The sequence below is a fragment of the Panthera onca genome, chromosome C1 (assembly GCF_046562875.1).
Source record: "Panthera onca isolate mPanOnc1 chromosome C1, mPanOnc1 haplotype 2, whole genome shotgun sequence".
NCBI classification, from domain to species: Eukaryota; Metazoa; Chordata; class Mammalia; order Carnivora; family Felidae; genus Panthera; species Panthera onca.
The window spans coordinates 63,548,829-63,563,890 of NC_138346.1; the positions used below are offsets into that span (position 1 = coordinate 63,548,829).

Consider the following 15,062-nt stretch of genomic DNA (forward strand, 5'->3'; position numbering starts at 1 on the left):
TACACAACATACTCTAGGAGCTGTCTGGCACACAGGGAGGGGAATTGCTGGCCAGACTCAACTGGCCTCTTGCATCTCTTGAAGTGAGAATTAATAAACAGAGCTGTATGACCCTTTGAAGGCACATTTGTAACGCATACCTTCTCAATGATGAAAAGACAGCAGTAACCCTAAGCTGATTCTTAGACTACTAAAAAAATAAATTAAAATTCAGAAGAAATTAAAAATTTTAATCAGCTATTTTAAAATGCCTTCCATTTTATTATATGATTAACTAAATGGAACTTTGGCTATTTAAGTACACCTAAGTATTAAGACACTTAGTAGTCCAGTTTTAAAGTTTTGGAGATGAGAATATTTGGGGTTCTTTCACTGTACAAAAAATGGAAAAGTATCATTTGAGAGTTCATCTTCCATTAAAGTGCACGTTGTTAACTCAGGATAAGTTTAATAAAGTTTCAGCACAGGATTTTGTGCACTGCTCATGCTTGAAGGAGACTTTGGGACTGTTTAAGGAATTATCTGTCCACATCTATGAAACCTCAAAGCAGGTTCTTAAATGAAAAATTGAGCCACAAAGTGGGACTCTATTGTCTAGTCTTTGAGCCCTTATCTAAGGCATACCTTTTGCTTAAAGAGAAATTTGAAGATAATATGAGAATCATTATGAGAACAATCTTTAATGGAAAAAAAAAAAAAAGACCAAGAAAAATATCAGTTTGAGAAGGAGGATATTGAAGACCATAAAAGGCAGAAGTTCAAAATGGTTTTGAAAGCTTTTTACCTAAAAAGTTCATCTGTGATAAGTCAGTAGCAATATCTAACATATCTTGAACACCTTGAGTAATGATCCAGTCCCTGCACTAAGTGTTGGGGATTCTAAAATGGGTAAGACAAGAGGCACCTGGGTGGCTCGGTCGGTTAAGCATCTGATTTCGGCTCAGGTCATGATCTTAGTCTGTCAGTTCGAGCCCCGTATCAGGCTCTGTGCTGACAGCTCAGAGCCTGCTTCAGATTTTGTGTCTCCCTCTCTCTCTGCCCCTCCCCTGCTCATGCTCTGTCTCTCTCTGTCTCAAAATAAATAAAAACATTAAAAAAAAAATTTAGATGGGTAAGACAGGATCCTAGAACTTAAGAGGGTGTCATTATGTTGTGGGGGAAACAGATAAACAACCACTAGAATGAAGCCTTCATTCGGAATCACGAGAGGTATGTGTTTCAAGTATGGGGACACACAGGAGAGGGACTATCAGCATGTTATTCCTGCAAGGGACATCCTGATTTTTTCCATCTTGAGCTAGAAAACCAGAGTTAAGCATCTGGTTAATAGCATATGTGTATAATGTGGTAATAGTTACTTGTGCTTGTAGAACACATTATGCTTTTCAGAATGCGATAGTAGACATTGTGTTTTGAGGTCCCTCTACCCTGTGAACTAAATTATGTAAATGTATGGATAAAGAAGTGGTAACAGAGACGATAAGCAGCTTGAGTAAGAGTAAATAGCTACTGAGTGGTCCCATCCCTCCTAACTTAGAAGCCTGTTTTCAGAAAGGAAACAACCCTCTGGCAAAAGAAACAGCCCTTCACTTCTCAAAGCCTGTTTGGTAGTACACTAGCTATCTGGGATGTTATCTGTATTATGTAAAAGAAGGTTCCATTTTGGAATAAGTTAAATTCCTTCTCATTCTTTAGCTCTGAGCTCATAGGTCACTTCTTCAGGGGAGACTTCCCTGGGCTCTGGACTCCCCCCTGCTATGCATTCTCATAGAACCCTGCACTTTCCACATTAGCACACAGCCCAGTTTGTAATTTGTAAAAGGAACCGGGTCTCTTTTGTTTTCCAGTATATGCTCAGCATTTAGTGTCTAACATGTAGTAGTCACTGAAGAAGTGTATGCAGAAGGAATGCTTAATTTAAGATTTGTGTGTTATTTTCCTTTTTTTAGAATACCCAACATGCGAACAGCTTACCTGTGCCAGTGGAGCCTGCTATAACAGCAGTCAGAAATGTGATGGGAGAATTGACTGCCGAGACTCTTCTGATGAAAGCAATTGCAGTGAGTAATGTATACAAGATGTGCAATGGTGTGCACAGTCATTTATGCTGGCCAATTCCACAGTCTTTTCCCAAATTTGTGTTCGGTGAATTCATGTTGGTAGCCTGAAGTCAGTATTTGGAAGTGGGAGTATTTGCACCATGGAAATTGGCAAACACTACGAGTCAGGGCCTTTTTGTTCCTGGAGAATTGGTTGTTAAACATTTACCAGCATGCTGCTGCATAATAAAAATCTCTTTTTAAACTTGAGACAGAATCTTCCTGTGAAATTAAATGGCTACAGTGGAATTGAACTTCTCTTTCTTCTTGCCCTCGTTAACTTTGTGTCACAGCTCAGGAATGTTCACAACACGAGTTCCAGTGTGACATTGGGGTGTGCATCCCTCGTATCTATGTCTGTGACCATTACCCTGATTGCGAAGACGGCGGTGATGAACGTTCTTGTGGTACGGTGATTTCCTTATGCTGGGTCAGGTTGCTAGGAGTGTTGCTGTAGTTATTTTCTGACGAATGTACCACTCTTTTCAAACAAAAGGGTCACTATGTCTGATGGCAGATGGAGCCAGAAGATCACTTAGGCCTCATGGCATGAGTTTCAGCAGTGTAGTTAGACCTGGACTCTTTTATCTTCTAAGGATCTGTGTAGAGTTGAAGGATTGCTGATGGACAGTGTGCATTTTTCCCCCTTAGGCTACAAGGGTACAGGGTGTATTGTATCACTAGGCTCTCAAATTACCCATACCTCAGTAATGGGTCTGATAACCTTGATAGTTGAATGAGAGAAACACTTCGAAGGGAGAGGAAGTTCCCTTATCGCAGTGGTCCTAGCTCCCCTCTTTACTTTGAAATTCTTACCACATTGATATTGGAGGGGCAGGAAAGTTTCAGTGTGGTGCAGGTGGATTTTGTTGCCTCCACTTTTTAACTCTGTCCCTACTTTTTATTTTCCTTTTAATTGCCTATGAGGCACATCACCTCTCATGGTTGCCAACTGTGGACTAATTTTTTTAATGTAATTTTTTTAACATTTATTTATTTTTGAGAGAGAGAGAGAGAGAGAGAGAGAGAGTGAGAGAATGCGAGCAGGGAAGGGGCAGAGAGAGAAGGAGACACAGAATCTGAAGCAGGCTCCAAGATTTGATCTGTCAGCGCAGAGCCTGATGCAGGACTCGAACTCATGGATTGTGAGATCATGACCTGAGCCGAAGTTGGACACTAACGGACTGAGCCACCCAGGCACTCTCACTCTGGACTCATTTTATTGGAATATGTAGTTTGAAGTCTCTGTGAGAGAGTTTTACTGATTTCACAAAATGAGGTGGCACCTTTTTGTGGTCATTTATGTACTAGAATGTTGTGATTTTTGTAACCACACTCATTTTGATTGATTGGCACCTATGCCTTGCTAAATTATTTTCAGTATCATCCTAATTTTTCTTTAAACATTTTTTTTTGATGTTTATTCATTTTTGAGAGACAGAGAGCATGAGTGGAGGAGGGGCAGGGAGAGAAGGAGACACAGAATCCGAAGCAGGCTCTAGGCTCCGAGCTGTTCAGCACAGAGCCAGACGTGGGGCTCGAACCCACAAACTGTGAGATCATGACCTGAGCCGAAGTCAGACGGTTAACCAACTGAGCCACCAGGTGCCCCATCACCCTAACTTTTTATGAGCCATGCCTGACTTGCTTTCTGGCCCCTGGGCTTATTTCAGTGACTGTATTAAAGAGAATGTGACAACACAGAATGGGTGACTCAGAATCATTTGGTCTTAGATAGCAATTTCGGTGCTTGTGATAAAGTAAGGGCATGCTGGACGTTGACCTGTCTGTAGCACATTTATCAATCTGCATTCTTTGTTCTGTGTCAACCTATAGCATACTGCCTTGTAATTTTGAGAGACAGACTGGCATCTGAGTTCACATCCTTGACCCAAAGATGCTGTTATGTTTTCTCCCCTTCTTTTTTCCACTCTTCCCCCTGTTCTTTTCTGGTTGTTTTTGTTTTGTTTTGTTTTGTTTTGTTTTGTTTTGAGATACTTTAGAGACTAAATTGACAGAGTCAGTTTCGTTTCAGTTTAGGCAGTGAGTTGAACTTCTTGATTTTTCCCAAGTGATTTGTGTCTTTGGAGTGCAACTGCTGTTTTCTTCCAGCCTACGAGACCTGCAGAGGCAACCAGTTCACTTGCTCCAATGGCTACTGCATTAGTCAAAATATGGTTTGTGATGGAGAGGATGACTGCAGAGATAATGGAGACGAAAATGGATGTGGTAAGGAGAAGAGATTCTTATTGGAAAGCATTTTCTTAAAGTGTTTTCCAGAACTTGTATTCCTACTCTCCTTGTTAGAAATTATCTGTGATAAGCAAGTCTCAGGATTGCCTGCATTTTAAGTAACTTAGTGGGTGGGGAAGAAGGAGGTGACTCCCCTGGCTTTTCTTAAAAGGACCCTGGACCCAATTATAGAATAAATTATGATTTCTTCCCTGTCATCATTAAAGCAGAATAGGTGGGGCAGTCTGTCCCTCTTCTTTAACATATGCTGACTTTTTTCTGTTTTCAAATTCGGATTTTCAACCACACAAGCCACTGACATCCAGTGGTAGAAGATAGGCAACGTGTGAGAGAAAGAGTTAGGGATTGGTAGTTGCAGGAGACTCTGCTACCCAGGGAATTGTTTCAAGATTCTTTGAGAAGGAAATTGACAATGATATTCACCGCCTTCACCAGCAGTACCTCCAACAGTTCAGAAGTTACTAACGCCCACAGCATAAAGCAAGTCCTGTACTGTTCCAGCCCCTGATATAGTAAGAGTGATGCTTGGGGAAGATCCATTGGTTTCAGTGTTCCAGGCAGCAGTCTTCCTGCAGTTTAGTTGTAGTTTTTCTTACATTGATGACATTTCACTAAAGAAAAAGAACAACCAAAAAAAGGACAGACAAAAACAAAATAAAAACTCAGGAAACTTTCTATTACCTTGATAACCCTAGTTCTATAATTCAGGATTTAAATTAACTGCATTTTCTTCTAGGGGTTATTAATCTAGTTTGTTTGATAATTCAGGTCCATGTGTCTTCTTACTCTTATAATCTGTCTGCCTATCTTAGAACAGAACTTGAATAATTCCATTTGCCACTTCTCATCTCAGTAAAAGCCCAGTAGTACAGTTAGAAATACTAGTTTACTAAGAATACTTGTGGACTTCTCTTGTCCACCTGGTCTATATTCTCTATATTGATTAAAAAGAGTTGGCTCCCTCTCCCATGTGGCCTGTGTCTCTTTTATTCCACCCCCTGCAGAAAGCAGTACTCATCATATTCGTGAATGTTACCCAGGCGAATGGGCTTGTCCAGAGTCTGGAAAATGCATCCCAGTTTTAAAGGTTTGTGATGGGACTTTAGATTGTCCAGGAGGAGAAGATGAAACCAATATTACCAAAGGACGATTTTGTGGTGAGTATGGAAATTTATCTGGGTAGTTTTCAGATAAAGACTGTTTTTGAGAGAGAGCACACATGAGAGGATGACAGAGGATCCAAAGTAGGCTCTGTGCTGACAGCAGAGAGTCTGATGTGGGGCTTGAACTCACGAACCACGAGATCATGAGCCAAAGTAGGAAGCTTAACCCACTGAGCCACCCAGGCACCCCTCAGATAAAGAGGTTTCTGTTTTTCTATAATAGATTGCCAAATACAGAGAGTATTGGTGTTTGCATAACTATCCTAAAACTTACTGGATTAAACCAAGTAATATTTATTTCTCGTGGTCCTTTGGGTTGGCTAGGAAGTTTTGTGGCCTAGACCGGCTCATTGACACATCAAAGATGTTAAAATGAAAACCCAGTCTAGTCTTTTTCCACATGGTGATAGAAAAGGCAAACCCTAGCGAATGAGCTCTTTTGAACCTCTTCTTAGGTCATGTTTGCTAAATTTGTTATTGGCCAAAGCAGGTCATCTGGCCAAGCTTAGATTCAATGGATTGATGAAACAAACTCCATCTCTTAATGGGAGGAGCTTCAAAATATTTGTGGTGTTTCTTCTTTCACCCAAGCAGAATGGTTTTAATGGCAATTTTGATGATTCTAAAGGTGTTCTGGAGATTTTATTCTCTGGCTTATACTTATGGAGAAGTCTTATCTGGCTATATTGGAAAAAAAAAAAAGAACCTTCTGGTTTCTGGGATATATACCTAACTTTAGTTTTTCTTTTTTTCTATCTATCTATCTATCTATCTATCTATCTATCTATCTATCTACTGAGTGAGTGGAGGAGGGAGAGACAGAGAGAAAGAGAGAGAGGGAGAGAGATACACACAAAATTCGAAGCAGGCTGACAGCTCAGAGCCTGATGCGGGGCTCTGAACCATGAACCATGAGATCATGACCTTAACCAAAATGCTTAACCTAAGTCAGACTCTTAACTGATTGAGCCACCCAGGCACCCCAGTTTTTCTTTTTTTTCTAAATGGTTGTAGAATATCCCCCCACCGTCAATCCATCAACTGTATGGACAATTGAGTGTCCTATATGGGAATACAATTTATGACCTGTAGTCTATAAATTATCTAGTAGTTGTTTAGAAGTAGCCATGGTTAACATGTTTCATGTTGCCAATCCAGTCACTTGGGAATTCTTGACTTTTTTCTACTATGTAAACAAAAAGATAGGCTTATGAGTTGATTTTTCCATAAACCGCCTTTAAGATGACTTGACTTGCATGTAGTTATAACTTTAAAAGGATTTATTTTTTTAAAAATAGGATTGAGCTTTTATTGCATAAAATTGCAGGAAGGCTTGAATGGTAATAATTTCTGTGTCTCTACTACATGCTTAATTAACTTTTAGGTTTGATAAAGGAAGCTTTCACTTTATAGGTAAATCAGTCTTGTCCAGAGTTCACTATTTATTTAACAAAGTGTTTTTCTCTGTTTAGATGTGAATTTGTGTTCTATATTGAGCTGTGAGTACCAATGCCACCCGTCACCAAATGGAGGGATATGTCATTGTCCCCTAGGTTTTATCCTTGACCAAAATAACACCCGCACCTGTGTTGGTAAGTGACAGGTGGGAGTGCCTTGTGTTTCATCACAAGTGCAACGCTGTGACACTGATGTGTTATGTGATCTCTGACATCAAGGTGTTTATGCTTGTGGATAGGAGTGACTATCTTTATAACAAAGACCAACACAGTCCCCATAGAAAACCTGGACAATAGGAAGTTTTAAGTCTGAGAAACTTGTGAAATGCACAAGGCAAAAGAGTGGTTCTTTTGAGTGGGTTGACTAGCTACATGGATACTTGTCCACAACATAATGAAGGAAGAAATCTCTTCGTGTTTTTTAGTATTTGGAAGCAGGGTTGGTGTGGCCACACTGGTTGTTTAATATGGTATTACATGCATGTGGATGTATTACCACATGGCTTCTTCTCACCCCTGGCCTCTTCTCCAGGATGCTCATACCTCTTCAGGACCCAGCAACTAAAGAGTGGTCACGTAACACAGATCATCAGCTCTCTGCTCCACTGGCCACGGTGGCCAGTCAGTACCCATGCCATGCTTCTTGTTAATCCTATTGATTTCACCTGTGTTTGAAGATTCTTGAAACTTGGTTCAAGAGTAGACACTGTCATTTTGCTTCATTTGGCTGGCATTGAAGTAGATGCTGGTGTACCAGATACTTCTCACATCTCTCTTATCTGAATTGTAACAATGATTTTTCCCACTAGGAAATTTTTGAGTGTGATGTGAGCCAGCTTTGCATCCTTCTGAGATTAGGATGGGGTCTGATGATAGGAAAATTACTATGGCCAAGTAACATCAATTTAGTTTTTGTAGGATTTAAACAGTGATTTTTAATGCTCTGATTTCTTTCCTTCTTTCTGATTTTTGATACACAAACAACAAACGTATTAGCAGAAAGTGTCCATAGGGGTTTCTATTTATTTATTTTTAATGTTTATTGTTTATTTTTGAGAGAGAGAGAGAGACAGGTGCAAGCAGGGGAGGGACAGGGAGAGAGGGAGATGCAGAATCTGAAGCAGGCTCCAGGCTCTGAGCTTTTAGTACAGAACTCGATGTGGGGCTTGACCCCATGAACAGTGAGATCATGACCTGAGCCAAAGTCAGATGCTTAACTGACTGAACCACCCAGACGCCCCCAGGTTTTTTTTTTTTTAACTTTGTTTTTACTGTTGTTGGCAAAAGGGCATCTGGAAGGTAACTGTAATGATTCTTTAAAATTAAGTTTGGTAGTCATCTATGGATCTCCAAAAGATAGATAATTCAGATTTTTCCTAGGATATTTGTGTTCTTTTGATATTCCTTCCAAATAAGGGGTTCTTCAGGGTTTTCTGAATAAAAAGACATGGCATATGTAAGACATACTTTTACAAAAGTGCTTCTCCTGAAGTAATTTCCAAAATATTAATATAATTTGGCCAAAAATACTGAATTTGGGTAAAAGTAATGAAGTTATTCAGTCTTTAGTCTCAGCTCATGGCTTCCAATTTGGTTATACTATATCAAATATGGTTGATCTTAATAACTGTTCACAGCCAGAAAAAAATTTAATGCCACAAATTAACTCTGGTTTATAATTTTAACTTGAAACTTTTGAGAAAGTCTATTCCTCAGTGTTATTGAGAACCATAATGGGACTCACTTATGTGTCATATGCCAAAGAAAAATAAGATTTTTATATCCGCTAAGCAATCCAATTAAGGTGGTCCTTGTGGTGTTCAAAGGAGGCAGTTTTAGGTTTCTAATGTTGGGACCATGCCCCAAAGTTTGCCCATGATCTGATTGTTCCCCTGAAGTAACAGTATAGTTACTTGTTGAATATAAGACATGTCACAAGACAAGACATGCATATAAGATAAGACATGTGCTTTACACAAATCACTCCAAGAGATTCTGAAGACTCAGAGACAACTCAAAATTATTTAAGGAAGCCCCTAAATTTCTAATCATTTGAAAATATTCTATACAGAAAGATGATGATCTGTTACGGGCATTAAATGAAATCAGGACACTTTTTGTGTTTTATTATTACAATCATCATCATCACCACCACCATCATCAGATTGGGGATGCAGTCAAGTAATTAAAAAATACCGGTCACTTGAGTGTTCTCAACTGTTAGGTGGTTTTCTGAGCCCCTGCCTGTGCTGCCTGGCTTCATTGTGAAGGCAGCGTCCCCTTTTCCTCAGAGTGCTGTTCATCTGTGGGTGCGAGGCTGCTCCTTTTGTCTTTGGCAAATGTCAGGGTCTACCCCCCCTACCCCCCGCCCCACCCCGCCACTTATTGCCACCCACCTGCCAATTCGATTTCTAGTCTTTTTAGTTCTCTAGGCATTTCTCCTTTCTCTTAGTAGAAAAGGAATTCCAATAGAAATACCAGAAGCCACATTCTCAGTATTCCATCAGCTTCTCTCTTTTTTCTTCTCTCACTCCCCGAAGAGGGGACTGAGACGGCTGCTGAGCTGCGTTGCATTTGGAACTTGATAGGCCGTGAAGTCTATTCAGTAAAAGTGATTGCTCTTTCAGAATCCTTGGCTTAGTTTTGTGATGCCCTACAACCTGTTCTTAGACATTTTCCAACACTTTTCCCCCCAGTATCTAAGTCTATGATGAGCTTTGGGTTCTATTTTCAAGTGTCTAGGGCTACTTGTCAGAGGTCTGGGCCACTTTGTTTTGAAGTCTGAAATAAATGAAAACTGTCATAATGAGTTTTTAAAAATACATTTAACCTATTAGTGAATGTAATACAGAAAATGCCAATGTTCTGCTGTGGCATAAGATAATTTCAGGGTTTCTAAAACTCACCCAGTTCCTAGCACACTGGAAGTCGTTGATCTAATACTACGGCACTAGTTTTAACTTACATGATGAACATCTTTTTTTTAATCCCTGCAGTGTGTGCCTGGGACTTTAGTACAGATGACTTCATTTGGAGATAAACTCAAAAGTCTGCAGTTGGGGGCCTTTGTGATTGTCAGGTCCCGTGCCACCTGTAGAGACCTTTTCTGTGATCTCTGTTTTTCAAAGATGTGTTCTTTGAAGCTGGGTTAACATTTATTTCACAGACTGTGTTTTGCTCTCTTTGTAAAGAGAACACATTAGTTTTGATATGTGACATTACGAAACCAGTTACACTTGTTTCAGCAGGGCTTTTAGGAAAATTCTTTTGGTTTGCTCTTTCAAGCATTTCAACTCAATAAACACTCTCTGTATGACTGTGACCCTGCATGGCTGGCTCATTACAGAGGCTTCAGGTGTTGGAAACCTATGCAACATCTATCATCTTAGACATGGCTCCCCAGTGAATGCCTCAGTGGTAATCAAGAATAAAATTGAATAATCCTGACAAGTAATCTTGTGGACTTCTACCATTCATCTGCCCCTGGTAGTCTTGACCTGGCTGTGGAGCCTCCGAGGCATGCTGAAGCAGTTTACCAGGGTTATTGTTTCTGATTGACAGGACATGCTGTTTGTTGACGGAATGACATCATGGTATGGAGTTAGGGCAGGGAGGTCATTCAGCATGGTGGGATTTCAGACAACCTGACGGATCAGAGGGTGTTCAAGGGGGTCTAAGCTAAAAAGGGGTTTTTGAATTATTTTCAAAGCAGTATCTGTTGGTATGAGGTGACAAAGAATAAAAAGGAAAGAAAAATAGGTAAAGGTAATGGCGTGGGCGGTGGCATTATAAAGCAGTGTGTTAGGGTTTTAGACAGTTTGCACTACTTTTCTATTCTCATCAAAAGCCTCAAGTCTACTTTAATTTTTCTTGTTTTCACTTTGGCTGATGATGTGTAGTAATTATCCTTCATTTTTCTCCGTAATGCAGACTGTAATCTTATTCATTCATTAAAAGTGACAGTGATTTTATACACTCATTCAACCTTTAAAGTACTTGTAGCCCAGGTGATAGGAAGGGCATTTGCACCCGAGAATTCTTAGTTATGACTTCTTCACCTTTGGTTTTCTTCTGTTTGACATCAGAACTCCTGTTCCCGGGGTGACTGCAGGCCCTTAAGACATATTCTCATCGGTCTTGCATTCAAAATGAGGTCATGACATTCTGGGAATTTGAGGGCGAATATCCTGTACTTTCATTTCTACTGAGGTGAAGCCTCAGGTGGTGCTTTCTCAGGGCCGAGGTGAGGGCACACAAGAGATAAGTCATGAAAGGCCTTTTATTTATACACACATGCCTTTTACCTTGTCATGTCCAAATTGGATTAATGTTTTCCTTTGGTTAGTCACAGTTCTTGGAAAGGGCCATGTAGGCCCATGTTGTTGTAGTTGATCTTGAGGGAAAACTCGAAACTTCAGCTTCATCCCAGCGCTTTCTTGAGCTTTGTAGTTGGGGAGTTGTGAGATAGAGGGCCACGCAGCAAGTATAGTAGAACCTAATTCACAACTGTGACATTTGTTGCAAATGTAATCGTGTCCTAGAAATGTGGAGAATTCTAGACCCTAGGGTACAATGCTTTCAGAAATTATAATTTACTGAGAACCTGTTGGTATAGGATGTGATGGTCTTCCTCCCAGGTGAAGAGAGCAGGGTGAAGGAGACTGAAGAGTGGATGTGAACTTGGAGGGTCAAATGAAATATTTGGCAACAATCTACTAAGGATAGGCTACAATTTCTGTAGCCCTTAAGGTGTACAATCTTTGAGAAAGACTCGATATATTTTATGTTGTTCCATCTGCTTCTCCCCCCCCCCCCCCCATACTGTATTGTTTATATGTCAGTTTTAGAAAGTAGAACTAGGACAATGGTGACAGTAAACCCTACTCAGTCATATAATGGACTTCCAATGAACACTTATTAAATGAATGAATGAATAAGAAGTTAATGAATAAGTAGAAGATATTTTAAAAATGTCTTAAAAATGATTTAAATTTAATTTTTGTTTTAATTTTTGATGTCAGAGGAAAGGCAGCTGGGCAAATGAATCTTTCCAAATACTTTATTGCAGTTACAGTTTTGTAACTTCTTGATGGGATAGATATAGGGCAGGTCTTACTTTATTCTGATGTAGCACTGTCCAATAGAACTTTCTGCAATGGTGGAAATGTACTATATCTACACTTTCACATATGGTAACCCTTGATCATATGTAGCTGTTGATCACTTGAAATGTGGCAAGTAAGACTAAGAACATGAATTATTAATTTTATTTCATTTTATTTGATTTTAAAATGTTTATTCATTTTGAGAGAGAAAGAGAGAGAGCAGAGAGGGAGGGGCAGAGAGAGAATCCCAAGCAGGCTCTGTGCTGGCAAGGTGCAAGCCATGAGATCACGACCTGAGCCGAAATCAAAAGTCACATGCTTAACCAGTTGAGCCATCCAGGCGCCCCAATTTTCATTTTAATTAATCGAAATATAAATTTAGGAAGCCACGGTGGGCTAGTGGCTGCTATATGGGAAAACACAGTTTTGAAGGGAAGAAATTCAGGTATTTTGTAAATCAACATTAAAAAATGAAATGCAATACCATAAGGCTATGAATCTAAGCAGTGCTGTGCATCCTCTGTAAAATTATCCTTTGTGCAGATTAAAAAAAAAACTGTTTAAATCATCTTAGATTTTCCATAATATGAAGATGCCTGTTCTGAATTCCTATTTTTTATTGTATGCCTAGAATCTGGGCTACCTCCAGAGGGTACTTATTTAGATATGGGCATCACCACATTCCTATATGGCCCGTCCAAGACTTCTGTCAGAGTGTGTTCAAAAAATGCTGGTAAACATGGTTATAAATATTTATTTCCCATGTGGCAGATTTTAATGATTGCCAGATATGGGGAATTTGTGACCAGATGTGTGAAGACCGAATTGGCCATCACCAGTGCCACTGCGCAGAAGGGTATGTCTTGGAGCATCAGCAACATTGCAAAGCTAATACTTCCTGTGAGTAAATTAAGTACGCTTGCCATATATTGGAACCGGAAACAGGAAATGTCCTCCTTCCATAGCAGATGACAAAAGAAATATCATCATTTATGTGGATAGCAGGGTTTTTTCATCACAAATTAGGAGTGGGCGCTGCTGCCAGAAGAACGGGTCCACGTAAATTTTATACTTTGTTTCTTAGGGACCAATTTGTGGATTAATTATGACCATTATTCATATAGTTTTTTAATTGGTTGCTTGTCCACTTTGAGTCTGAGCTTTTGTGTCATCCACAACATTTAATTGTGGTATGTTACTTGTACATTTAAATTTTAATTTACCTACCACAAATGTGGGTGACTAGTATCTATAGAAATAATTTTGGTATTGTTTATGAAACATTTAGGGGTGGTTCCAAATGGACCTATGAAACTTGGGTTGGAATTTTGGGGAATGCCCTCATTCTGGATGTTTGGTTGGAATCAATCTAAGAGTACTGTAGTATAGAAAATTTATGGGGAAAATCTGTTAAAAAAAAAAAGAAAAGGTATTTCCCCTCCTCCATTTATCATGACATTTTGTCATTGAATCATGCATTTCTGGGATAGAAGATCTTGACTTTGTTTCTTTTCGCCAATGTTTTTTTTCACATATTATTTTGAAGTGCCTTTGGCCTGACATTTATCTGTTCATATAATTGATCAATTGCCCATTTCCAAGTTATTTTCCTGTACGAAATCTGACTTGCTGTGTAATAGCTTTTTGGTACAGTTGATTTTTTAACAATTAAATGTAGTTATTTTTAAATGGATAATAAATTCATATGTTCAAAAACTCTATAAAAATGTCTTTCTCCATCTCTGTTTCTCTCTGCCCAGTTTCCACTTCCCTTATCCCATGGATATCATTGTTTATTTCAATTCTAGTGATTGTTAAATACATAAATAAGAATGTACAAGTATAGGTATTTAATTCTATTTTTCTATACACACGGTTGTGCATTTTGCTGATATGTATCAACACAGAGAACTTTTCTTCACTTTTTTTATGGTAGCATAATAGTCCATTTTTTTGATGTATATTATTTATTTAGCTATTTCCCTACTAATGGACTTTTATATCATTTTTTATCCTTTGCATTTTTGATCCTTTAGCCATTGCAGACAAGACTGTGAGGAAAATCTTGATACTCATGTCATTTTGCAAGCCTGTGAGTTTGTAGGTAAAGCAGATTTGGATCATCATTGCCATATTTTTAACAGTGATTTCCCAGTAATCCTTAAGATATGTTCTGTGCTTTACATAATCTGAAGTTGCACATGGGGTAAGGTGCCCATATCACAGAGGATTCTTGAAAATACCTGATGTATTCCCCTCAGTGTCCTTGAAAGCACATTGGACTAGCAGTCAGGACACTTGAATTCTTGGTAGACTCTGTTCCTAACTTACTTTGATTTTGAACACTTCATCAAACATCTTTTGCCTCCATTTGCTTATCTGTAAACTGGGTAGAATGACACCCATATGCCTGCCTCAGAAGTGTATTTTAAAATGAAATAAGATAACATAGAAGAAGTTTTTGAAAAGGCAGGAAGCCTATCAGTTGTAAGTTCTTCTGAGAGAGTGATATGCATATGTTTGTTCACTTAAAGGTGTGATAATACCTTCCTTCTTCACATTTAGCTGAGCAGGCCTCCGTTATTTTCTCCAACGGTCGGGATTTGCTAATTGGTGATATTCATGGAAGGACCTTTTCCATGCTGGTAGAGTCTCAAAATCATGGAGTGGCTGTGGGTGTGGATTTTCACTATCACCTACACAGAGTCTTTTGGACTGACACTGTGCAAGATAAGGTAAATAGAAATTTCAGGAGTGTAGCTTGGGAGTTGATAGAACCCCAAGCACAAAGTGTTGATAGCTTTCATTTTTGGGGGAGTGAAGGGGAAAGTTCTTTTGTTTTCTAACAAAAAAGGCCCTTGAGATATTTTGTGTTAATCAGCACCTTTTCCATGCTATACTATTACATGTGACCTATTAAACAAAGCAGTCTATTATATGGATTAGCCTTGAGCAACTTTTAATTTTATTCGAAATGGAGTCCAA

The 15,062-nt window shown here is 39.1% G+C and overlaps 1 protein-coding gene across 6 annotated transcripts in view; it reads left to right on the top strand.

Moving 5' to 3' along the window:
* The window catches only part of LRP2 (LDL receptor related protein 2), a 198,753-nt gene that overhangs the window by 59,782 nt on the left and 123,909 nt on the right, over positions 1 to 15,062 (top strand). For all 6 annotated transcript variants that reach the window (XM_078451168.2, XM_078451170.2, XM_078451169.2 and 3 more), the window contains exons 5-11: positions 1,950 to 2,060; positions 2,393 to 2,506; positions 4,212 to 4,328; positions 5,357 to 5,509; positions 6,988 to 7,107; positions 12,849 to 12,977; positions 14,643 to 14,812. In XM_078451168.2, the coding sequence (XP_078307294.2) occupies positions 1,950 to 2,060; positions 2,393 to 2,506; positions 4,212 to 4,328; positions 5,357 to 5,509; positions 6,988 to 7,107; positions 12,849 to 12,977; positions 14,643 to 14,812 (914 nt within the window). The remainder of the gene's footprint in view (positions 1 to 1,949; positions 2,061 to 2,392; positions 2,507 to 4,211; positions 4,329 to 5,356; positions 5,510 to 6,987; positions 7,108 to 12,848; positions 12,978 to 14,642; positions 14,813 to 15,062) is intronic.